The 27133-nt window shown below is 41.0% G+C and overlaps 1 protein-coding gene across 1 annotated transcript in view; it reads right to left on the reverse strand.

The window, feature by feature from the left end:
• Positions 1–27133, reverse strand: part of mAChR-A (muscarinic Acetylcholine Receptor, A-type) — a 252578-nt gene that overhangs the window by 14936 nt on the left and 210509 nt on the right. The window contains exon 4 of the mRNA XM_067157206.2: positions 10145–10424. Within this exon, the coding sequence (XP_067013307.1) occupies positions 10145–10424 (280 nt within the window). The remainder of the gene's footprint in view (positions 1–10144; positions 10425–27133) is intronic.

Consider the following 27133-nt stretch of genomic DNA (forward strand, 5'->3'; position numbering starts at 1 on the left):
GCCGAGGTTCATGATTCATCCCAGGTGGATTGAATACTCACTGTCCGCGGCGACAACGCGAGATAAGAGTCATACGTTGCCGTTGTCTTCTTGACGAACGGGTACCAATTCCTGACGGCGCCATTTGGTGTCGTTGCCTCGGTGCTTATTGAATCATGGGACACACCTGCGTGAAAACAACCTGCCGCTACGTTTTACTACACAGGAGACATTTGAGATAAAATACTTAAGTAGGCCACCCATCAACCACCAAATTACCCCTCGCATTTCCCTCCTTGTTTTTATTAACGTGTCAGTACTCACTGCCAAAATTCTCCTATACAGCAATATTCTTGAGTGTTCTAAGTATATAACAAAATAGGTCATAGTTATAACAGAGAGAGGGAGGGAACACGTCAACACTAATGAATCAATACATGTGTCATGTGCGTGTGACATCAGGACGAATGTCTATGATGGACAAACACGAACCAATTACCGGAAAACATTCAACACCAACTGCAGGTCACTGACCTATTATCACCATCATCATCCTTTACAAAAATAAACTTTGAGAAAGCTGCCCTCGAATTACCACGTGATATTTTTAAGAACAATTTTTATATTGATTCAGAGAAGAAACTCATAATAAGAGAGTAGTTGTTTGAATGTTCATCCAATGTCACCTTTCCCAATCAATTTCGAGACAAAAATAGATCCAGAAAATTTAATTTTGTAAAATCAATAAGGTTTTATGTGTTTTAATAGATAATTGACTTCCCAATGAGTTTATCTTCTTGAAGAAAAGAAATTCCACATCCTGTTTCCGGGTCAGGAATGGAATGAATGAAGCCCCGATCTAGCGGCGAGGGTAAGAACTGTGCCGGCTGCCGAAGCCTGTCGCACCCCTCTGGGCAATGATTAATGAAGGAAAGACAAAATGAAATGATATCAGAGAGTATTGCTAGAATTAAAAATGACAGGGAGAACCGGAGTACCCGTTGAAAAACCTGTACCGCCTCCGCTTTGTCCAGCACAAATCTCACATGAAGTCACCGGGATTTGAACCACGGAACCCAGCGGTGAGAGGCCGGCGCGCTGCCGCCTGAGCCACGGAGGATCTTATCTTCTTGCGTTTTTCGAATTTTAAGCTTCACCCTTTAATGAATTACTTTAAAAAATCTTAAAAAGAATTTAAAATTCTTTCAAATTCTAAATTTATTCGGAATTAATTATTTAGAGAAGATGGAGTTTTCGCTCTAATTTGTTTGGAATTTTTGTTCTCTAAAGTGATATTTTTGAAGGTGGAATAACGACCATGAGGTAGCGCGTAGAAGGTTCCTGGATCATCATCATTAGGTCTCGGATTTGTAGGTTAGAATGCAATCTTACTGAGGCGAATAACAAGTGTACTCCAGCCGCACAATGACCCTGTTATGAGATTTGTATAAACGTTAGGGGTACGGCCTACTGGAACCCCTAGAATTCATGTTACTCTCGGTACATTGCGGAACAACGGGCCAGCCGACGCTTCCCACTGGCCAAATTAATTTGCATTCTAACCTATTACTGCCTAAAATTCCGAGCCCTAATCAACATCATCATCGTCGTCCTCGTTGGCTGAACGGTCAGCGTACTGGCCTTCGGTTCAGAGGGTCCCGGGTTCGATTCCCGGCCGGGTCGGGGATTTTAACCTTAATTGGTTAATTCCAATGGCACGGGGGGCTGGGTATATGTGTTGTCGTCATCATCACTTCATCCGCATCACGACGCGCAGGTCGCCTACGGCAGTCAAATAGAAAGACCTGTACCTGGCGAGCCGAACCCGTCCTGGGATATCCCGGTACTAAAAGCCATACGACATTACATTTCATTTCATTTCAACGTCGTCCTGTATTGAGCAGGAAACGTCTTCATTTCCAAACGCATCCGACCTGAACGACCATGTAATCTGTCACAATATCTCTCCTGCGAGTTAGTTGTTGACATGTTGCAAGAGGAGAAAAAAACAACGATGCAACTGTTCCGTGGTTTACCATTTTCACACCAGGCAAATGCTGGGGCTGTACCTTAATTAAGGCCACGGCCGCCTTCTTCCAACTCCTAGGCCTTTCCTGTCCCATCGTCGCTATAAGACCTATCTGTGTCGGTGCGACGTAAAGCCCCTAGCAAAAAAAAAAGATGCAACTGCTCCTACAGGTGTGGTAACGGGTGGAACATGTTGCAGGGGATCGATTACCTTGAAAGCCTGTAGAGGTCTGTTGATTCTAACATGAATGGTTTCCTTTATATGCATATGTTGTCACTACATTTATCCAGTTGTGCGTAGAGAAATGTTTATAGCAGACATGTTTTTCACTATTGTGCCAATTAATACGAAGGAATCTATCTTATAGAAAGTAAATTTCGGTCTAACACCAAACATTTGTGCTCTACACCGAATAATACTGATTATTAACAGACAACACTTCATTCAGTATCAACATACAGTCAGGGAAGTAAACACATAAATAACGTCTAAAGAGTACACACATATACAGCGAGAACTATACGCACAAAAAAATGTCAAGGATACTCTTCGCATTATATTAAGAAAGATGGTGCAAACGGATTGGCGGGAAAAGTTTTTCTTTTCGTGAAAATGAGTTAGTTTGTTGCTCCCAGGCGAGCGATTCAAATTCACGAGCTCGCCTGCCGTCCACCAGGAAATAGAAGGGAAGGGAGGGGAAGTGGGGTGTATGGTTTAGACAGAGATAACGCTCCGCGCGTATGCACAAGATTGCCCTTGTCTCTTACAGGCAATATCCACAGTTCTTTTATAAAACAACCGTAACTGCACACATTGTAATTAAGACACACTTGTCAGTTAAGGAACGCACCAGATCGTTTCTCCTTTCGTCTGTTGGTCGCAGTAACGTTCAATATTATTGAACATGGTGGAAGATGCAACGCTTGTGTATCCCTTCATTCACAACATTGTAAATGGAATAACATACTGAACGAAGGAAACAATACAAGCAATGTTTTGACTGCAGTAGAAGTTCAATATCCGCTCCCCCCCACTCCACCGCCTCCTAGTTCGATACACAGTTCGCAACAGTGTAGTAGTGAGCTTTGGACTCTGTTCAGGATGTGTGGCTTGTCGTGAACAACCTGGAAACCTGCGTGTATTCTTTGTAAAAGTTCATCTTCCCTTTCTAGGGAGATCGCATAGAACAGTCAATTTGTGCAGAACAAACTGTACCCTGCTTACTACGGCTGGTAAGCGATTATGCGAAACGAACGATGAACTTGTGCATTCACACCGAGCATTATCTCCGTCAAACCGACTGCACCCTCGTTTTTAATATAACACGAAGAGCATTCCTATTCTTCTTTTTGGGTATAGTTCTGATACAACCTGTATAGAGAGCGTGGATACTAACTGGAGTTAGGAAAACAGGACGTATTACACAACGATTCACGACACAAACAACAGACAAAATCTCAAAAATGCAGAAGGAAATATACAACAAGCAATAAAAACATCATTTTTGTTATAAACTTATCAAATATTAATTTGTTTAATTAGATATATTTACGTGATGGGTCAAAAGTCCACAAAGTGGTAAGGAGTTCGTACTTTGAAACCGCAGCAGGGAGTAAAACTAAAACCTTATGCTTATAGGCTGATGTTAAATTGATATAGTTTAAAATAAAGTGAACTTAAAATATATATTAGGTGTTCAATTATTGGACACTGCATACAATTAAAGTAAGTTTAAATAGAGCAGCATATTCCTCTGTATCAGATGACAATACACGCAGTGTCAACCACGCCTGAACATTCTAAATGGGCATAATCTAAAATCACGCCACAACGCTTACAGAATCACATGGTGCTTTCCATAATCCCCTACATCGAGGAATATCCTGTTTGTGTTAACTCACTTTTAACTCACTGTTTACACACAAATACACTAGACTACGAATCAACAACTATCTCTACAGCGCTGCGAGCATATCAAGAACGACGAAAATAGAGCAGAGGGATATCGAAAAAAATATGATTTTCTATGCTGTAATAGGTTAGAATACAAACTTACTGAAGCGGGTAACAAGTATAGACTAACCCGCACAACGGCTAAGCTAAGAGTGTTGGATATACCATAGGGGTATGGCCGATCAGAACCCCTAGCGGGTAGACGACACTTCTTTATACCAAATTATGCTGCAGTCTAACCTATCCCTGCATAAACATCCGGAATCTCCTTATAAGTTTCTAACGACTCCTTAATTGCTATAATTTTAAGATAACCTTGAAATGCCCCGAATTTGGTCCGAAACGAAATTTTCTCACGTAAGATTTAATTCACTAACACACATACTTCTACCATTTAATTTATGTCGTCCAGCAACAGATGTTGCCAGAATTCGATCACACAGTCTTCAGCATAGAATCCGAACATCTCAACCAGCTGAATAAAACACTGAGGAAGTACACTGGGACTGTGGTATAGGGTTCGAGTCGTGTTGCTTAGTTTGGATGGTACAGTTGAACTGTTTGCTAATTCAGAGTCCGAAGATGATTTGAAGGATTTTATTTTTAGCTAAAGTGAATGATTCTGTGGACTATGACAAGCCAGCAGGTAAGTCAACATTCAAATGACAGATCCTCAGACAGCAGGAAATTGGAACACGAAAGGTACTCGCTTAGGGACGAACCGTTCCGTCCATATCGGTACCGCTTAGTAGCACTCGCCAAGAGGAGGATGGAGAATGTGTCATAACGAGTCCGTAGCATAGCGCTTCAAAAATTCGACTACCTCTGCCGGGTTTCGTCCCGCTACCTTTGGATTCGGAGGCCAACACTCTACCACTGATGCAGAGAGGGAGCCAATTTGAGACTTTAGGGGAGTCATGACTGAAATTTTGAACTTCTACAGTTCACCACTAGTCAAAACCACATTTAAAAGACAAGCACTTATTAATAAAATACAGCCCCACAGAGAATTTAGAGTTGATTAGGGAACTCGTGCGAGAAATCTCGCATGTTCATGAAGTATGTGGTGGAGTAGCCCCCTGGTGAACTACTGGTGAACTAATTGTAAGGAATACACAGATCAGTACAGTCTTACTTACCACTTAATGTAATCTTTGATTTGTTTAACACATTTATGGTGTCGACTTGAACGGAAGCAAATGCAAGTGTATCATTATAATGAAGTAAACAGGCGTCCCAGCGTCCAAAATGTGAAGTGGACAGCAATGATGGTGCGTAATTTCCTACAGCAACAGTATTTGCAAATCGCACACTTCGTACAATTTTTTGAAACTCATTTTTTAAAGAAATTATCGATATTCATGAAATGAGATTGCAATTCGTCACTGATAATGTCTATTCTCTTTCTTTTGAATATTCATTTGTCACGATCGGTTATTTGTGAGCGCCGCAAAAGGGATCTATACTACCGAAATAATATGTATGATTAGTTCACTGGCTGCAAAGTTATTCACAAATATTTTTATATGTTGCATGGAAAACGCTCTTCGCGCCATAATTTTCATTTTTGGGCGATAATTTTGCAGACGTGTCAAAAATACTCATATTTTTTAAGGAAATCCCCGGATATCGCAGTCAGGTATAAACTACTGGAGATATATTATTGTCATTCTTTCAGTTTTCATTCAACAGTCATTTATCATCATGGATAGAATTCTACATAATGTCAAGGAGAAGATGATGGACGAGCAAATAAAGTCTATGCTCTTCGCTGATGACATTGTAGTTTGGGGAGATAATGAAGAGGAAGTACAGAGGAACATCGATATATCGAATCACCTCGGGAGCTAAATTTCATTTTGAGTTATCGAAATTGCGAGATAGAGAGAATACCGTTTTTGAGTATATATAGCGGATAATTGAATCATATGTATCTACGGGCTTACACTGAATACAGTATATTTTAGAATTAGAATTTAAAAATATACTAACAAAGTCTAATTTTACGGCATTACCTTAATTATAACCCTTATTAAAGTGACTTCGTAAATTGTAATGATATAAAACAGGCGTCCCAACGCCCAAAATGTGAAGTGGACACCAATGATGTTGCGTAATTTCCTACAGCAACAGTATTTGCAAATCGCACACTTCGTTAATTAAAAAAAATATTTTAAAAATAAATTGTCGATATTTTGAAATGAGATTGCAATTCGTCACTGATAATGTCTATTCTATTTATTTTGAATGCTCATTTGTCAAGATCGGTTACAAGAAACATATCTCCGTTAACACTTTGGGAAAAATCCATTATTTCCTTCTGTTTAATCTACTGTTAGCCTTCTTTCCTTCCACCTCGACTACCTCTGCCGGGTTTCGCCCCGCTACCTTGGGAGAGAAACACCGTCGTTTATATTCGACTGACTCTCTATGTAGGTTCGAAAGTAAGCAGCCAAGCTTGTCATACACTAGAGTACTTCCTGGATTGTTTCCGTACGTTACCGGTAATGAATTCACACCCGCAAAACATCAGGGCTTCGCCGATTTTCCGATCACTAGAAGTTCTTTTTTTTCAGTTCCCGTCATATTAGCTCCCAATATCACTGTAACCGTTTATTTACTTGTTAGCTGTTCCTCACAAACTACATATGCTGCATTGCACAATGTTGTACAAAATTCGAGTTACAGAGTGTTTTTGATTCAAGGGAGGAAACATTTGCTTCGAGAAATCGAGAAATAAATACATGTTAAGAATAGGAAAAACAGCCGGGAAATTGAAGTTACTTCGAGATACTGAAAATTCGAGAAATGGAGGTTCGAAATATCGTGGTTCGACTGTACAGACAGCCAACGGCCGTAGCCGTGTTGAAACACCGGATCCCGTGAGGTCTCCGAAGTTAAGCAACATTGGGCGTGGTCAGGAGTTGGATTGGTTGCCACGCGCTGTTGGTGGGGGGTAAGGGAATGGAGGAGCGGAAAGGAACTGGCCACCCTACCGCACGTAAACTCCGGCTCAGGAACACCTCTGCAGAGGTTCGGACCTGCCTTCGGGCAGAATAACCCTTACCTTACTGTACAGACACAAGTTGTTGTATGGAATGAGGAGATAATACATTTTGAAATGAAGATTAGTACTGCGAAAAGCAATACGTTGATCATGACGAGAGGTAACATAAAATCCAGGGGAATGATAAAAATAGGAAATGAACCTCTTGAAGTAGTGAAAAATTTCAAATATTTGGGTAGCATGATGTCACACGATGGAAATTTGGATGGAGAAACTGATTTAAGAATACAGCAGTCTACAAGTTTCTATTAGTGTGTGAGAGAAGTTGGATGGAATAAAGATGTGCCAAAAAAGTGCAAGAAGGTTTTATACTCGTCCTATTATAAACCTATAATGACCTACGCTTCAGCAGCCTGGGCGCTAACTAAGCGGAACCAAAGTAAAATACAAGAAGTTGAACTGAAGTTCTTGAGGAGAATACAGGGAAAGACAAGACGAGATAGAATACGAAATGAGGAAATAAGGAGAAGCGTAGGAGTGTGTAAACTTCAGGAAGAATTCATGTAGCAAAGCTAAAATGGTTTGGACACATGATGACAATACCAAAGAGAACAATCATGGATACAGAGACTGCAAATAGGCCTAGGGGACGGCCTAGAATGAGAAGGAGGAGCTCTGTTGTGGACTGTATTGCAAATAGAGGAGACAATAGCAATGAAGTACTAGAAGAGGAATGGTGGAATGATCGAGTAAGGTGGAGGGCTTTGGTACACTACCCTACCCAGAGGGCAGTATTGCCAACTTAGGGGTTTTACCCCTCAATTTAGGGGGATTGAATCGTCCCCGAGGGAACGTTGGGGGGGATTCGAGAGTCAGGAGGGAATTTTAGGGCGGAATTAATTTTTGAGGAATTTTGAGGGGCTATGGGGATGACATAATCATTATTTATTAATTCCATTGCTATAGCATGCTTGGGTCCGCTAGTGTGTCGATTTTATCTTGAGATTTAATATTTTCGCTGTTTGCCAGGCCGTCTCAGACACTGCAATTAATCATGCAACGTCATGATTTCCTCTTCTAGCAGCTCTAAACGCACGAACCCTTCACGTACCTGGAGATTCCCTTTTCGTATCTCTTTTACTAACGCAGTAGCCTCCTTATTCTTTTCTTTCTTTTTTCTTTTGCAGTATTGACTACTAGCAGATAGGTGTATTTATATCCAATCTACTGAATTTTTAATTAGTTAATTAATAACTACCGATAAACCAAACCCCATGGCGCAACAGCTCCTGAAGGGCCTTGGCCTACCAAGCGACCGCTGCACAGCCCGAAGGCCTACAGATTACGAGGTGACATGTGGTCAGCACGGCGAAACCTCTCGCCCGTTGATCTTGGCTCTCGAGACCGGGGCCGTTATCTCTCCGTCAGATAGCTCCTCAATTGTAATCACGCAGGCTGAGGGAACCTCGAACCAGTCCTCAGATCCAGGTAAAAATCCCTGGCCTGGCCGGGAGTCGAACCAGGGGCCTCCGGGGAAGAGGCAGACACGCTACCCCTACAACATGGGGCCGGCATAACTACCGATACGTCATAACATTAAAGACTTGCATATTTCTCGCCTTTTCCCTCTGTGCCTCCTTGTCCTCGCTAACCGCAGCAGCATTTCTTTCTTTTGGTACAAGTTGATGGGAATCACAGATTTCGGGTCTCGCACATAGTTCATTGGTCCGTTGGTTTTAACAAAATAAGGCAATATCTGTGATTTGTGAATATTTCTGTGGAGGGATTTATTCCTTTTGTGAATAACAACAGCAACATTATTATTATTATTATTATTATTATTATTATTATTATTATTATTATTATTATTATTTGGGGTTATTGTTTCATTTAGAGGGATTTTAGAAGTGATGTGGGGGGAATTTGGACTGAAGTGTTGCCAACACTGAGAGAATCTGGAAAAGGGAATAGATGAAGAAGAAGAAGAGTGAAGAGTCCTTTATAATGAAAACTTTTTATACCTAGAATCATTTGTGAGACGACAGAAATTGCTAAATATACGAATAATTTTGACGGCTATATACTGAGCAGATCATGGCTACCCTCCGTAGTTAACTCTTCAACATATTTCTCCGTGACTCTGAAGGCCCTGGAATGAACTATATTTCTAACAAGGTCTCTCTATCTTGAATCTAGTTACTATGGAGTGCCAGTTGTTATTGCGCTCAGGGATCTCTTCAGCAGAACATAATTATAAACATTACAAGACCTGTTACCTAAAATTTGTAGCTCATATCCTTCACATTGAATTGTTTGCCTGAAGGTTTTTAAGGTTCGTCTTCTTTTTTTTCCTACACTTACGGGGTAGCGGGTGGATGTGGCCCTGTTTTACGACCGGATGCCCTTCCTGACGCCAACCCTACATGGAGGGATGTAATCACTGTTGCGTGTTTTTGTGCTGGTTGGTAGTGTGGTGTGTTGTCCGAATATGAAGGGGAGAGTGTTGGAACAAACACAACACGCAGTTCCCGAGTCAGAAGAATTAATCAGACGCAATTAAAATCCCCGACCCGGCCGGGAATCGAACTCGGGACCCTCCAAACCGAAGGCCTCAATGCTGACCATTCAGCCAAGGAGTCGGACGACTTTTTAAAGTTAAAATTCAAAATTCAGTATGTTGGTCAAAAGATCGCAATATTTCAGTTACGACTCCCCTTGAGTGAACATAAAATTGGCTGTTTGAATGTGGTGAAATAGGGCATCCCAGCTACGCTTAAAACTGAATTCACCAGGCGAGTTGGCCGTGCTGTTAAGAGCGCGCAGCTGTGAGCTTCCATCCGGGAGATAGTGGGTTCGAACCCCACTGTCGGCAGCCCCGAAGATGGATTTCCGTGTTTTCCTATTTTAACATCAGGCAAATGCTGGGTTTATACCTTAATTAAGGCCACGGCTGCTTCCTTCCCATTCCTAGGCCTTTCTTGCCCCATCATCGCCATAAGACCTATCTGTGTCGGTGCAACGTAAAACAAGTAACAAAAAAATGAATTCGTTTGATGGTTTGTTGTAGTGTCTCTGAGCAGCTCGCAGAGCACTGAGAAACCAAAGCCTACTGTACTGAACAACAAAGCGACCACTGAGAAGCAGACCGCTTGGTTATACGGGAGGCTACTGACTACCTGGAGTTGGACCTCTTGGAGCTGTCCTTCTTGCCGGCCTGGAGGTTGGGCAGATCCTTCTGCCTCTTCTCCGTCTCCCGCCAGATCCGCCAGTAGAGGAAGCACATGACTGTGACGGGCACGTAGAACGCCGCGATGGCGGTACCGAACGTGATGTAGTGGTTGGTCTCGATGAACTGAATGTAGCACTCGTCATCCGGCACCGTCCGTTCTCCCTCGATGTAAGGCCACGAGTAGATCCACGGCGGCCACAGGAGCAAGGAGATGCCCCACGCGCAACCTGGAACAGTTACATGATACGTCTCATTACACTCGCACTGATACGAAAATAATAACAACAACAACAGTGTATATATTAAAAGAGTTTCCTAAAACAGATTTGGAAAATCCGTTCGTCCCTTCTACTGGAATCTCCGGAATTATCTGCCGGTGAATCATGAGACATTGACAGGTCAATAAGTTCAGGCAACTTTGAGTAATCTTAAAATCAAATCATTAAATGTTCACTCCAATAATTGCAGGCAAAGTTTTATTCTAACCCGCAGATCATTCTGTACGTATCAAGATGCGATGCGACTAACACTTTCGCACCGGGCGAGTTGGCCGTGCACATAGAGGCGCGCGGCTGTGAGCTTGCATCCGGGAGATAGTAGGTTCGAATCCCACTATCGGCAGCCCTGAAGATGGTTTTCCGTGGTTTCCCATTTTCACACCAGGCAAATGCTGGGGCTGTACCTTAATTAAGGCCACGGCCGCTTCCTTCCAACTCCTAGGCCTTTCCTATCCCATCGTCGCCATAAGACCTATCTGTGTCGGTGCGACGTAAAGCCCCTAGCAAAAAAAAAAACACTTTCGCTAATATTCTGGTATGTGTGATCTTCATCCTTAGTAATACCATTGTATGCAGCTACGTTTTATTACTACCTGTAAAGCCAGAGGGTATACACTTCCTCTGATCACGGAAGTATACTATTCCCTGCTAGACATTCTTTGATTTTCAAACCTTTCCACAGCTTCCAAATATATTAAACAGATGACAGAGAGTTACATGCTGCTAAGAGAAAAAAGTCTACGTACAAACAGACCCCATCATTACATACGACTTAGACATTATCTGGGAACACCTACCGAAGGATAACCTAGGTACCCTACAAAGAGTGAAGGCCGGGTACCTTAGAAACGTTTCCTGTCTGGCGAAAACGCTCCTTCGAAACTAACTTATGAGCTCACACGATAAGAACTGGGTTTAAAATACCATTGCCTTCTGCGATACAATGCCAAGCTTTACAATAAGAACTGCAGGATAAAAAAGCGAATATATGGACAGATGTTTACCAAAAAGACGGCATGACGTCCCCAAAATGCATGAATTCTGATCATGAAGTACGGCATACCATAACGCGTTTCTTATTAAATGTTCATAAGATCACTGAAAAGTGCACGCAAAATAAATATCCCTACGACAGGCATTTTTTTGTTATTTGCTTCACTTATTATTATTATTATTATTATCATTATTATTATTATTATTATTAAACGCTGCCTCTGTGGATCAGTGGTAGAGTGTCGGCCTCCGGATCCCAAGATAGCGGGTTCAAACCCGGCAGAGGTAGTCGGATTTTTGAAGGGCGGAAAAAAGTCCATTCGACACTCCATGTCGTACGATGTCGGCATGTAAAAGATCTCTGGTGGCACATTTGGTGTTTACCCGACAAAATTCATTAAATCTCAGCGATAGACGCCCAAGAGAGTTTCGATTTACTCGGTCTGCCATCTAGTGGGCCTAGAGTAAAACGGAACGTCGAAATTGACGAGCAGACAGCCAGATGGCGTCAAATTGAAATGTCTGCACACGGTAGCTGAGGCCATACGATTATTATTATTATTATTATTATTATTATTATTATTATTATTATTATTATTATTATTATTATTATTATTATTAATTATATACTGTCGTATCAGCACACACGTTATTAAAACATAACCGGTTTTCGGACACTAAGGTCCATAATCAGTGTTAAAATTTAAATTTAATTTCACATAAGTGTGTCGTCAAATTCAAAATTAAATTTAAATTTTAACACTGATTATGGAACTTAGTGTCCGAAAACCGGTTATGTTTTAATAAAGTGTGCGCTGATACGACTGTATATAATCAACAACAATAATAATAAAATAACTACATCAGCACTGTCAAGAAAAATGGCTTTGATATTTTATAATGATTATATTTGCTTTACGTCGCACCGACACAGATAAGTCTTATGCCGACGATGAGACAGGCATATTAAGACGATTATCTCACCTATTTATAACGAATGTTGCGTAGCAACACGGGTCCTCTTATAATAATAGTAATAATAATAATAATAATAATAATAATAATAATAATAATAATAATAATAATAATTTTTCCTTTTATACAAGTTGATTTACGTCATACCGATGCGATGGGACAGGACATGGTTAGGAGCGGGAAGGAAGCGGACGTAACTTTAATTACGGTACAGTCCCAGCATTAACCTGGTGTGAAACCGGGAAACCACGGAAACGGATGCCAACATTGAGGTTCGAACTGACTATCTCTCAAATGCAAGCTCACAGCTGCGCACCGCTAACCTAGCGGTCGACTCGCTCGGTAATTTATTTGACTCAACAGGCCATTAAGGTCCATGAGCGAAAACAAAGTGTACATCTACAATAGGTAAGTTCATACAAGAAACGAAACGTACTTGCACAGATTCCTTCATAACTAAATAACAGGGACATCATAGTCCCAGTTATTGAAGAAATCAGACACCGCTCCTGCTGCGGCCTTGCACTGTAGTGCAGAATGATGCAGAAACCATTGGTGGGATTCGCTCCCGACCAATTGAAGACGTTCTTTAGGCAATCGATCGCTCTCTTTGTACCATTGAGATATTAGGCAATGTTGATGGTATCCAAAGGCTTTGGCGTCGCTAGGAACAAGTACGCAACGCTGGTGGCCTACACTGAAGGCCTGTAAAACCTAGAACCTAGAAAACAAATTGTTGACGCTACTAAAAATTCAACATTATATATATATATATATCAGTGGAAGTCGGTTTTGGGAATAGACATTATTTAATGGGGCACTTAGAGGCATCTTAGAAACTTAAAAACTCGTCACCAGGGTAGCTGATGACTTTAGGCTCCCTAGAAATATCGAAAATTAAAAAAAAATCCACAAGAGGGAGGCTGGGGAAGGATTCCAAATTTGGAGCTCATCATAAGAACGCGTGTGTAAGCATTTATTTCTCCCTGTGGTATTTCATGGGCTTAAAAGTTTCCTGAAAATCCTAATCTTTACCCCCTTCCCCGAATCAAGATGGCGGTAAAATATGCCACACGAGCTAGAAAGTTGAAATTTTGTAAAATTATAGCTTTTTGCCTGTAACCGATGGAAAAATTCTAAGATATTTTAATTTTTCGCTTTTTACAACCGAAAAATATTGAAATATGGAGGCAATTTTAATGACGGTGCAAGTATTTGGTAGTTAAACGATAAGTCGTATCACAAACCAGATAGTACAATTGTTGCTCAATACTGAGCGATCTATATACATCATTGGTCCTATGACCTCTTGTCGTATCTCGATCCCTTATACGTTAGACAGAGCTGTAATTCTCTATTTTTTGTCAATTTTGTAATTTTTACAAGTGTATTTTATAATTTGACACACTTATAGAAAATAAATAATAATTACATTCGGTTTCCATATCGGCACAAACAGGGGCCTTATGCAAGCTAAATTTTATGATTCTAGCTGACACATCAGTACGTGAAAATGAAAGCAATCTGAGAAAATTCTATCCAAATTTCGCCCTATTCAATGTTTCTAATTCAGTCTAAGCCATGAAGAGATATAAAAACAGCGTGTAATCCCGCAATCCGTTTGTCGATATGACGTACCGTTTAGGAGCAGTTAATCTCGGAATGAAGGTCTGGAATAACAAATGTTCATATACATTCGTATGTCTGGCAGAAGGCAAGGGAGCGTGCAATTTTGGTCCAAAATCCCCTACCCGATTGTGTCTGGTTGTAGACAAGTGTGCTCGCCATTATAAGCAATATTCCCTCAAGTGGATTGTGACTGGATGTAGGCATAGTGGCTTGCTGTTATAATCGAAACTCTCCAACATACGACTGTGGATTGGGAATAGGAAAGACGGCCTGCTATTATAATAAAATCTTCCGATCTCGATTGTGAACGGCAGTGGGAAAGGGGGCCTGCCATTATCATCACAACTGGACAACTCGCACCTTACATGGGAAAGAACGTATAGGGACCTCCCCATGGTGTTTCTCTGATAACGCTAAGAGACATGCAATTTAATAAAACCTTACTCAGCGTGTGTACAGTAATTTGTGTAAAAATCCGTCTGTGGTCACGTTCATGCGAGGTAAGGGGAGCTGCGCATGCGCTAATCTCAAGTCTCAAGGCCTGACAATAAACATCAGTTCCGCGTCCGGTGATTCTTGTGAAGTAAGATGCGGCTGTGAAGTTTCAAATGGGTAGTGCGATTGCGCTTTAGTTACTGTATAATGAACAGTTTAATAATGAACACCCATCTCTTCTAAAAGAGCTCGCACTGTTTATCACGACCAATGTTTTAGCTTAGAGTGTAGTATCTGTTACTCATGCTGCTACTTCTCGTGAGATGCAGACAGTACAATGTAGAATATCATTTGCTAGTGTATTAGATAACGAAAAGAGCTGGAGTTAGCAAGTGTTAGTGAAGTCATCAAAGAAGGAAGGTAAAGTCGGTTCGGGTATGTCATGCAAAGAGATGAGGAAGAGCGTATCAAGAAACTACGGAGGATATCTGTGTAAGGAAGGAAATTCAGAGGATAAGGTGGCGAAACGTAGTTGAGAAAGACTTTGCCACGGAGAAAAGTCGGCCCCTACAAACAAGCGACTACCTGATAAGGTTGAGATCCTCAGTGAACATAAGAACCGAATTTTGTTTTACCTGACTCACTCAACGGGGCATGGTCAGTCTTCATCTAATCCAGGGCCTCTCAGAGTGCATGAACCGGTCATTGCGCGGCGTAAGGTGCAAAAGACTTCGCTAGGTCAACCAGAGTGCAGACCTTCACTCCTGGATTTTAAGCAATGGCGCTGTCTCTCTCTTTCCCTACGCTTGTCTCGCTCGCCCCAACTGTCTGCCCCTTCCTCACTTCCTCAGCAGCGCTTCACCATCCCAGCAGAGTTGAGCCGAGTTGCCCCGACACAAAACACTGGCCTGAGCCGAGCCGAGTGGGACCGATGCACGGTGCACAGAACCTCTGCGCCTCGGTTTGCATGCGTGAGATTTTGAGCAACTGAGAGGCCCTGAACTAATCGCTTTTCTGAATGTACGAAGGAAAATCCAAGTAGAAGTAAAACACACAAGCATTTCCTGTGGTAAGTGACTGTTGAGTGAACTAGGTATGTACTATTATTAGAACTAATTTCGAATGTTTAGAAGTGCTGTGCGATTTTGAAACTGAGAATAAATGCCGTTTGTTTTTACCTAAAAATAAACTTACGAGTTTATTAGTTAGCCCTTCTAGTGCCAGGCTCTAATGTAGTGGTTGCGCTAAGAATGCCAAGACAATTTTAATGAAAATACACACACCAACGAAAAAACATTCTCTTACTTACAGTTTTGGAGGTAAATCCCTGTTCTTTTTTTCCATATCACACAGGTGAATGGAGAACATCTTACAGTAATTGCAATAGTGCTTCATTTTTATTATTAAAAAATTGAGTTTAAAAAGTGACCTAATTTTTACACTTATAGTACATTTTTATCATAGGTATGATACCTTTGTGAGAATATTTAGCTAATTTTCAATAAAAATAATGTTTTTCGTAATTCTTGTTAAAACATTTTGAAAATTTCGAATTTTACAAAATTATGGCCAAGGGCCGTAGCCGTGTTGAAACACCGGATCCCGTGAAATCTCCGAAGTTAAGCAACATTGGGCGTGGTCAGGAGTTGGATGGGTTGCCACGCGCTGTTGGTGGGGGGTAAGGGAATGGAGGAGCGGAAAGGAACTGGCCACCCTACCGCACGTAAACTCCGGCTCAGGAACACCTCTGCGGAGGTTCGGACCTGCCTTCGGGCAGAATAACCCTTACCTCACCTACAAAATTATGCACGGGCAGGTTAGATACCCAGTAATCTCTTCTTCACTTTGAACACTTGTCAGTCGATAAATGATTCTCTAATGAATGGCTAAATATTAAAACGTTGCGTATTTTAACCATATTTCATACACTTATCCATCCTTACACTACTGGAAGTAAATAAACGAACGAGATAACAAGGACATGACACAAAGCGGCAGAATGCAGGGGTACCACGCGCGAAACTCACAGTACGCGGCAAGAAAGCTTTTATAAAAGTTCACTGATATCGAAATCGCATGCTATCGATATTTTCAGAGAGTCAAAGATTCAACATTTCCGGGGATATTACTTATGCTGCCATCACGCAGCAGGAATTGAAGATACAGGGCGAAAGAAGAACGTGGCAACTATTAGAGTTAATGTTCCAGAATTTTCCGAGTTACAATTCTTCTTTAACATATTGGTTTCACTTATCTACCTACTGAAAATTTGAATTTTAGTTACTAAACCGGACATTTGCTTCTGCTTCAGTGCGGACTACATTTGTTACGATAAACGATAATTTGCCACTGATCGTCTCATTTCACATATGCCTTCAGTGAAGAGTGTTACTCGAGAATTTATACTGTATTTAAGAATTTGAAGCAATACTGTGACCAGGATTTTTCTAAGAAATTGGATAAATATCCAAATGAAGTAAAATATAATCCTCGTTTTCCTACAAGGCACAAAAAACCTGAAATTGTTAAGTGATTTTAGCCATTATTATTGACGTCAAACCCCTATTTTAGTTCTGTTAGACAAACGAAAGTCAAATCAAACTTTTACTCAAGACTGCTATAGAAATGCTGCTTCCTTCGTAAAATAGTGAACAAGGATCTGAGCTACATGTGGAGGAATATGATGAAGAGGATTGGAATTCTCCCTAAGACCAAAATGTTCGTCCTATTTATAAACTTTTAAACATATTTTTGTAATATAAATTATATCCCAATGACCTGTATCACCGCGGATTGCTCAGCAGCGCTCCACCATCTGAGCAGAACTGAGCCGAGCCGAGTCGGACCAATGCACGGTGCACAGAATCTCTGCGCCTCGGTTTGCTTTCTCCTTGTCCGACGTGTACGTATATACCTGTTTGTATACGACATTTACTTATTACAAAAATACACAGTTTTTAAAAAGTTTCAATTAAATGGAAATGAAAACAAAAAATCCCAATGAGGAGTAGAGATTAGCTCAAAAGCATCTAGAACACTCATATTTCATATAGTGTTTTTCTACAAACACGTGAAAGGTGGTGAACTTATATAGCCACTATGAGGTCGACACACCTTTCTGAATTATACTAAAGCGAAAGGAATACAAATTAGGATGAGATTAATTTGTCCGTATTTTTGCGCTTCGTGAACAAAGGACTGATGTAAGAGGATACAGTGGACCGAAAATTGTGAGAGAAACTCATAAAGTCTGCCAATTACTAATGATTTAAAGAAGAAAAAGTATGACCTAGGAAGCCTTTCATTTTCACGCCCTTTTCAACCCTTTCATTTTTGGAAATGTTCAACTGTTCTTAGATCTCAAAGAATTAGAGTAGGTGAAGCTTTATCTGACACTGTAATAACGAAGAGGGGAATTCCTCAATGCAGTATTATTGGACCTTCATGTTTTCTTATTTATATGAACGACATGAGTTAAGAAGAGATAAGTCAGGTTGTGAGTTTCATAAATAGGAAAAGTCCTCTCGACGTTAATTACTGCGTTGACGCGGTAAAAGTTCCTTATGGGGATCACTGTAAGTACGTAGGTGTTAATATAAGGAAACATTTTATTGGGTTAATCACATAAATGGGATTAAATAAAGGGCACAGATCTCTGCACACGTTCGGGAGGGTATTTAGGGTTTGTAGTAAGAATGTAAAAGAGAGCGCATATAAACATCTGGTAAGACCCCAACTAAAGAATGCTTCCAGTGTATGGGACCCTCACCAGGATTACTTGATTCAAGAACTGAAAAAAGTCCAAAGAAAAGCAGCTCGATTTGTTCTGGCTGATTCCCGACAGAAGAGTAGCGTTACGAAAATGTTGCAAAGTTTGGGCTGGGAAGACTTGAGAGAAAGGAGACGAGCTGCTCGACTAAGTGGTATGTTCCGAGCTGTCAGTAGAGAGATGGCGTGGAAGGACATTAGTCTACGAATAAGTTTGAGTGGTGTCTTTAAAAGTAGGAAAGATCACAATATGAAATTAAAGTTGGAATTCAAGAGGACAAGTTGGGGCAAATATTAATTTGTAGGAAGCGGAGGAGTTAGGGATTGGAATGGCTTACCAAGGGACATGTTCAATAAATTTCCAATTTATTTGCTATCATTTAAGGAAAGGATAGGAAAACAACAGATAGGGAATCTGCCACCTGGGCGACCACGCAGGTCAGTAGTGACTGTTCCTATTTAATTTTTGATTATGTTCTATTTCCCCCTTAGAACAGTAACCACCACCACCACCACCACCACCACCACCACCACAATTCTTGCATTTTGCCCTCTGTTTACTGTTAATTTTAATTCATTGTATACTACAGGATATTTATCCCAATTATATTAGTATTGCTTTCGAAACCCAGCGCGCAATTACAAATAAACTTAAGCTAATATTATCTAGGCCAATGCAATTAAATCCAATCCAATTTAATATAATCCAGCGTGCTATTATGGGCTTGCAATTCCAATAAATTTTTCCGCAATATTCTGTTTAATATACACATATTGCTATATCATAATGTGTCATCCGTCAATGAAACTATTGAGTTTCTTTTAAATTCTCATATTTGTTGTAAAATCGCCCGGTTTCTTTGATCAGTAGTTAACATAGTCAAATCAGGTTCATATTGCGTCCTGGGTTCGTTTCCCGACCGGGTCAATGATTCGTCTTGCTCACGGAATGGCCTTTTGTGCTTGTCCGAATACACACATCACAAACCATCGCACAAAGACGTGTTAAGATTAGCACATTCTACCACATACGGTTGGCATCGCGTAAGGCATCCAGCCGTAAAACTGTGACATTTATGTGAAAATGCATTAAGAAAGAATTATGCTTGTTATTTAAAAGGGCCTAACGTCTAGGTCATCGACCCCTAATGCTACGACATGAGACGAAATGTAATGACAGTGTAAAAGTCCAAAATCATCCACTGAGCAGAATTCAAAACATGACAAAGGATGGATGGATTAATATGAATTTGAAACAATCAGTGGATCCGACCCGCAATGCCCTACATTCCCAGAAACCAGCGTTAAACAATAGTATTACTGACGGAGGGACTGCTGCTAAAGCACAATACTGAATCGATGATACTTGTAGTGTAGAGGGATCCAAAATCCAGGTCATCCGCTCCTCATAGTGGTACTTATCGCTAGGAAAGTAGAACCACGGTATTTGTCATGTTGAGGTACTAATCAAAAGTAGCGCAGACTCGCGGTATTCCACACATTATGCTAGTACTCACAGGTAATGAAATTCGCACATGTAACACAGACCTATGATGTTTCTCGTATTGCGGCGCCATTTACAGGCAACGCAAACGTATGGTGTTCCTCACATAGTGGGTACTAATCATAGGCAAGGCAGACCCATGGTGTCGCTCATAGAGTGGTACTAATCACAGATACTGATACACACTGTCGCTACTAATCACAAACCTATTATGTGCCTAACATTGTGGTACTACGCGCAAGTAAAAGCGACGCATGGTGTTCCACGCGTGGTGGTACGAATTACGAGTAGTCTCATGGTTCTAATTCTATCATCCGTTGGTCGTCCCTTATAGTCGCCTCTTACGACAGGCAGGGGATACCGTGGGTGTATTCTTCGCCTGCGTCCCCCACCTACAGACAGGGGGATGTGTGTTTCGTCCGCGAGAGCTATTTTATTTCACTCAAGTCCGCCGGCAAGCCGGCGAGGAACCCCCTATCCGCCACCTGGGACGCGCCACTTGGGAGTATCACATCTCCCCCTGCTACGCCAGAGTAGTAGGCTCGTGGAAGAAAGAAAGAAAGAAAGAAAGAAAATGGAGGAGCCCACTCAGGAAAACAAAGTTCAAGCAACGGTAAACCTTAAAGAGGATATTAGGACCCATAACTGAAGGGGATGGCAATTATAGGATCAGACAACAATGAGAAACAATGAGAAAGATATGAGGAAAAGGCGACTATCCTTCTACGGCCAAATGACCCGCATACATCCCTGCAGGTTAACCAAGAAAATCTTCAGCACAACAAGTAGAGGGAAAACTTCCAGGAAGAATAATGGATTACCGCATGAAATCGAACCCTGAAAAATTAGAAATTCCACTAAACAATGGACAAGACGGATTGCTATGCAGAGTGTCTTCCCAGTGTCCCTCACGAGCAAGAAGAACACGGATAACCAGACAATAGTGGACAAAGGAGAGGAAGCTGGCGTACACCCAAAAATAAAGGCACCGGGCGAGTTGGCCGTGCGGTTAGGGGCGCGCAGCTGCGTACTTGCATCCAGGAAATAGTGAATTCGAACCCCACTGTCGGCAGCCCTGAAGGTGGTTTTCCGTGGTTTCCCATTTTCACACCAGAAAAATGCTGGGGTATACCTTAATTGAGGCATAACCTTTTCCTATTCCATCGTCGCAATAAGACCTATCTGTGTCGGTGCGATATAAAGTCACTAGCAAAACAAAAAAGAAAAAAAAGCTTTCGTGGCCAAGAAGAAAGAATCGAAATGAACCCCCTACGTATGCCCGAACGAAAGGAAAGAAAGGAAGGAAGGAAGAAGATAGAAAAAACAGAAAGTTAACCCATTGGTATATTGATTTTCTAGTCCTTCCCATGCCCACGATTTGTATTTACTTATGCAAATCACGGTTCCACAGCCTGTTCCCACTCTTTCGGCCGCGTCAGGAATGAATGAAGCCCCCATCTAGCGGCGAGGATAGGAATTGTGCCGAAGCCTGTCGCACTCCTTTGGGGCAATGGTTAATGACTGACAGATGAAATGACATGTATGATATTGGAGAGTGTTTCTGGAATGAAAGATGGCAGAGAAAACTGGAGTACCCGGAGGAAAACCTGTCCGCCTCTACTTTGTCCAGCATAAATTTCACATGAAGTGACCCAGAGGTGAGAGGCCGTCGCGCTGCCGCTGAGGCGCGCAAGCTTTAATTTATGAAATGGAAAACATATCATTCTTAAATTTGGGTATGTTGGCATTTCAGTAGTTTTCATTTTTTATATCGCTTTAGTGATTCTAGCCCCAACATTACGGACATCACTATCATCATTAGAATTTTCTGATTGGCTGTCAACTTTCTAGGCTCCGCCGCTGTTACTGTCGCAATTGACACTAAATAGTTCTTCAAAATCTGAAGTTTCTGACTTGATTTCATTATCACTTCTGTTCAGAATATCGGATATATCACCGCTAACTGACAAGTACCTTCTATGCGCCATGCTACCCATCTACTCACATTGGATAGGGACAGACACAACGGGGGTAATTTTGAAGATTGATTATAATGCTAACTGTTCGAGATAATCAAACGCAATTAACATTGGGAGAGAAAGCGACTCTTCCTCTTTCGGACGATATATAACACGATAGTTCACTCACTCACTATATCAATCAATCAATCAATCAATCAATCAATCAATCAATCAATCAATCAATCAATCAATCAATCAATCAATCAATCAATCAATCAATCAATCAATCAATCAATCAATCAATCAATCAATCAATCAATCAATCAATCAATCAATCAATCAATCAATCAATCAATCAATCAATCAATCAATCAATCAATCAATCAATCAATCAATCAATCAATCAATCAATCAATCAATCAATCAATCAATCAATCAATCAATCAATCAATCAATCAATCAATCAATCAATCAATCAATCAATCAATCAATCAATCAATCAATCACTACTGATCTGCATTTAGGGCAGTCGCCCAGGTGGCAGATTCCCTATCTGTTGCTTTCCTAGCCTTTTCCTAAATGATTTCAAAGAAATTGGAAATTTATTGAACGTCTCCCTTGGTAAGTTATTCCAATCCCTAACTCCCCTTCCTATAAATGAATATTTGCCCCAGTTTGTCCTCTTGAATTCCAACTTTATATTGTGATCTTTCCTACTTTTATAAACGCCATTCAAACTTATTCGTCTACTAATGTCATTCCACGCCATCTCTCCGCTGACAGATCGGAACATACCACTTAGTCGAGCAGCTCTTCTTCTTTCTCTCAATTCTTCCCAACCCAAACATTGCAACATTTTTGTAACGCTACTCTTTTGTCGGAAATCACCCAGAACAAATCGAGCTGCTTTTCTTTGGATTTTTTTCCAGTTCTTGAATCAGGTAATCCTGGTGAGGGTCCCATACACTGGAACCATACTCTAGTTGGGGTCTTACCAGAGACTTATATGCACTCTCCTTTACATCCTTACTACAACCCCTAAACACCCTCATAACCATGTGCAGAGATCTGTACCCTTTCTTTACAATCCCATTTATGTGATTATCCCAATGAAGATCTTTCCTTATATTAACACCTAGATACTTACAATGATCCCCAAAAGGAAGTTCCATCTTTTGAGGAACGTCTGAAATACGTGCACAAAGCTGCTCGTGCTTGGTTCCACGGCTGCGATCCGTCAGGCTAGGATAGGTCTTGCTCATCCTTAGTCATATTTGAATAACGTGCAGGAAGACGACAGTTGACTAACGTTTGGCGCGCGCACCGACGAATTTCATTGGTTGAGACAGGCAAAGTGTTGCATGGAAGATGCTCCTATTTCCATTTTCGAACCAGTATCGAAACTTTAAACGACGTCCAGCTAAACACCGGCTGAACAATATTTATGCAATGAAAGATCATGGGAAACTTAGACTTCGTTTAGCTAAACGTTGTCTAAGGCTTAAAACTAGTCATCGTTTCTGCACAGTGGGGTGATCAGTTCCTTTGTACTGCTCCTCTAGCCAACCTCAGAGTTACAACACTGATACTATCCTCAACATGATAATGTGTACTTGATCGCCTCGCTCGTTAACCCGCGAGTGATCGCTACCCGAAATGTAATAATAATGCCATTTGCTTGACGTCCCAGTAACTACTCTTTTACGGTTTTCGGAGACGCCGAGGTACCGGAATTTAGTCCCTCAGGAGTTCTTTTACGTGCCAGTAAATCTACCGACACGAGGCTGACGTATTTGAGCACCTTCAAATACCACCGGACTGAGCCAGGATCGAACCTGCCAAGGTGGGGTCAGAAGGCCAGCGCCTCAACCATCTGAGCCACTCAGCCTGGCAGCCGAAATGTAACATGAGTGGTCGCACGTGAGAATTTCTCTCACATTAATATAAATATGACATTTTTCACAGTTTTGTGGGGCGTAAGGCTGAAATTTACTACTGAAATGAAACGCAAGTTCTACATTATATATTTTAGATAAAAATGAAATTATTAGCTCTGAGAGAGGGAAAGAGAGATGGCGTATGGCTTTCAGCGCCGTGAATGTCCGAGGACAAGTTCGGCTCGCCACATGCAGGTCTTTTGATCTGACGCCCTTAGGAGACCTGTGCGTCATGATGAGGATGAAATGATGAGGAAGACGACACATACACCCAGCTCCCGTGTCAGCGAAATTAACCAATTAAGGTTAGAATTCCCGACCCCGCCGGAAATCGAACCTGGTAATTCTGTGACCAAAGGCCAGCATGCTAACCATTTAGCCATGGAGTCGGACATGATTAGCTGTTTATAAAACACTACTACTTAAAATTAACATATGCAATGTACATAAAAAAAACTTCCGTCCTGAAGTTGTAAAAAAAAAAATCTCGCACATGCATTATATCTAGTAATATTTACGTACAAAGCAAGGTTTCTGAACACAATAACATTTTCAGAAACAAGAAGTGCTCATAATACAAATAATAACGCGTACAATATGAGTACGTTTCCCACTCCACTTCAAAATAACACCAACGTCATTGGTCGCGCGATGAGAGAAACTCTCACGCAGCGCGCACGGACACATAGGAACCTTTGTCTTGACTAGGGGAGGGGGTGCTTACCCTTCAAATGTGAATCCGTCTACTCACGACAGTTATAAACTTAGCTAGAAGAAGGAACAATCACTGTGAAGTTATATCACAATAAAAACTAATGTGAGAGAAAATCTCATGCAGCGACCACTCGCGGGGTAAAGATCCCATTTGCAGAGCAAAATTCCGGCTTTCAGATGTCTGTGAAAATCGACGAAAATTGACGTGCCAGTACATATACACAACAACAAGAATAAATTCGTGACTGATCCAGGTAAACCGCTACAGCCTGCCATTGCGGTTTAAAAAGTTTCTTGGCCTCCTAAATATAATGTCATTTTCAAACTGATTATTCCACGTCCGTCGTTAACACCAGCAGTATTTTCTTGTCAGAGAGACTTTGTTTGTTTATTAACTGTGAGCGGAATCCAGAAGAAAGGGGAAGTTTAAAGAGAATCAATATCTAATGCGTCTTTCCACTGAAGAGAGTTGTACGAAACTTTTTAATTTCCATCTATGCGTGCTGTTGTACTTCACTTAGCGTCGTTCTTGAGCTGTCCCTGATAGTGGCTGGGAGGTCGCTGTATATTACAAGCACACAGCGCCCTAGGGATAGAGCAGTGGAGCTTGCTCAACGGATGTTAGGCAAAATGCCTGTGGATAATTTTAACCAATATAACAAACGATTTAATTTAAGTTCATGTTGCTATCTTAGTGTTGTATACGGTATAGTGGAAGTGGATGGTTAGTACATGTATACGATCAACAAAATGGTCAATGAAAGCTTACCATAAAATGAATAAAACACTGGCCCCGGTTAGTGGATGTGTACAGTAGCAGATTATTAACGAACATGACCACCTATTAAATGGTAGCAGGCATCGGCATGAATGTAATTGTCGTCAGTTGGTTATTGTTATGTTATATAGCAGTGCAGCTATGATTGAATCAGTGAAGTTCTACGAACATCTCAGAGTAGAATTAAATCACTCAAATCTGGACGGAAATGACTACACGTTTCTGAAGAGATATGAAGTGCTCGATGTGAATGGAATAACGAAATTAATACAATACAACTGTTACTGAAGAGGGCAAGATTAATTGTTGTAATCAATGAATGTTCAATTCTGTTTTTGCTTCATAAACTAAAATGCAACTTTCAGTGCAGCAAATTATTTTTTCAGTTCATATTTTATATTTTTCATGCTATTTTATATAATATAACTATGTTTTTCAAACTGCAGCTCATAAAATGTTCGACATATGACTGTGTTTGGTTATTGTAACACCATGGTTCACATTCCTTACCTCTTGGCAGTGAAGATATATACAATCACTAGCGATGGTGCACTATCCGTAGTGAGTGTGTATTGCTTGTCAGTGATGGTGCACCATCACTACTTCCACTGTAACATATACAACATATATAATTTTGCGTATCTTTGCCTCTTTTCATGTATATTGTCTATACATGAATATTTGATTATTAATGCGGATATATTTTTGGGATGAAGGTCTATTTGGAATTTGCGCCATCGATTTTCGGACACCATTGTAACCATGACAACCAGTGATCGCCTATGTACACTCGGTCAGTAGCGTCATCTTCACACTGTGTGCTTTCTTCCTGTAACTAAGAGCTTGAGAAAATCTCGTATCAAGTGAACCACGCTCTGCTACTGAGTCCAGAAATAAAATTCCTTGAACTGGTCGGAAAATGAACCCAGGGCTTTGGAATAAGTAAGGCTCGCTACCTCTACACCATAGGGCTGGCTAATAATAATAATATTAATAATATTAATAATAATAATACATCATGGACGTGGCCAGGAAGAGACCCTAGCATTTTATGGACACGTCTATACCATGCATCATGCCAGACTGACCACCCAGCTTCTCGTTTACTGGCAAAAGAGGAAGACCAAGTCACCACAGTTTATGGAAGTAAACCCAGGACTTCAGGAACTGGGAGGCACAGAAAGAGACTTCAAAGACCGGACATCTCTCAGGAGGATGCATCAACAAAGGAGATTCCAAGACAAACCACCAAGAAGGAAGACAGGTATCCTCTGAACAAAGGAGAGGAAAGAACAACACAGTCAGAGGATGCGCAATTTCTGGTCAAGCATCAAACTCACCCCAAACGCAATAGTTGAGTACCGTATTCCTTATTCGGCCTATACGAAATCAGAATAAGATAAAGAAAATGGCTTATCAATTGATCAAAGGCGTTTACAACAAAAATATCATATTCTTGAACGCAAAACTCAGACATTACTGCACTGCCGTAAGACCGGAGGCTTTGTATGCAGCGGAATGCCATGCTATGAACAATAAAGGCCTGATAGAAAAATTGGAAATTAATGAAATAAAGATCTTCATGAAAATGTTTGGCCCAATTAAAGACAAAGATGAATATAGACGTCGGCATAACCATAAGCTGCATTTTATGCCCACTTGCTAAGAATGAAACTAAAGCGATTATCGAGCCGGATGTTTACTTATTTTAAAGATAAGCAGACCTAGCCAACTTGGTCCTTCAAGAAGGTGGAAAGTGAACTACAGGAGTTGGAGATCACTTATACAAGATCGCAACCCACTCAGAAAGAAATTAAAAGACCACCGGGGTGCCAAAATTGAAGACGGGGAAGACGTAGACGGAGGATCTCAACCTTATCAGGTAGTCGGTTTTTTCTAACTACCGACTTTTCTCCGTGGTTTTGGATCAAACACCCCTATGTGAAAGGTCCTTCCCAACTACA

Source organism: Anabrus simplex, chromosome 13 (genome assembly GCF_040414725.1).
Source record: "Anabrus simplex isolate iqAnaSimp1 chromosome 13, ASM4041472v1, whole genome shotgun sequence".
Classification (NCBI taxonomy): Eukaryota; Metazoa; Arthropoda; class Insecta; order Orthoptera; family Tettigoniidae; genus Anabrus; species Anabrus simplex.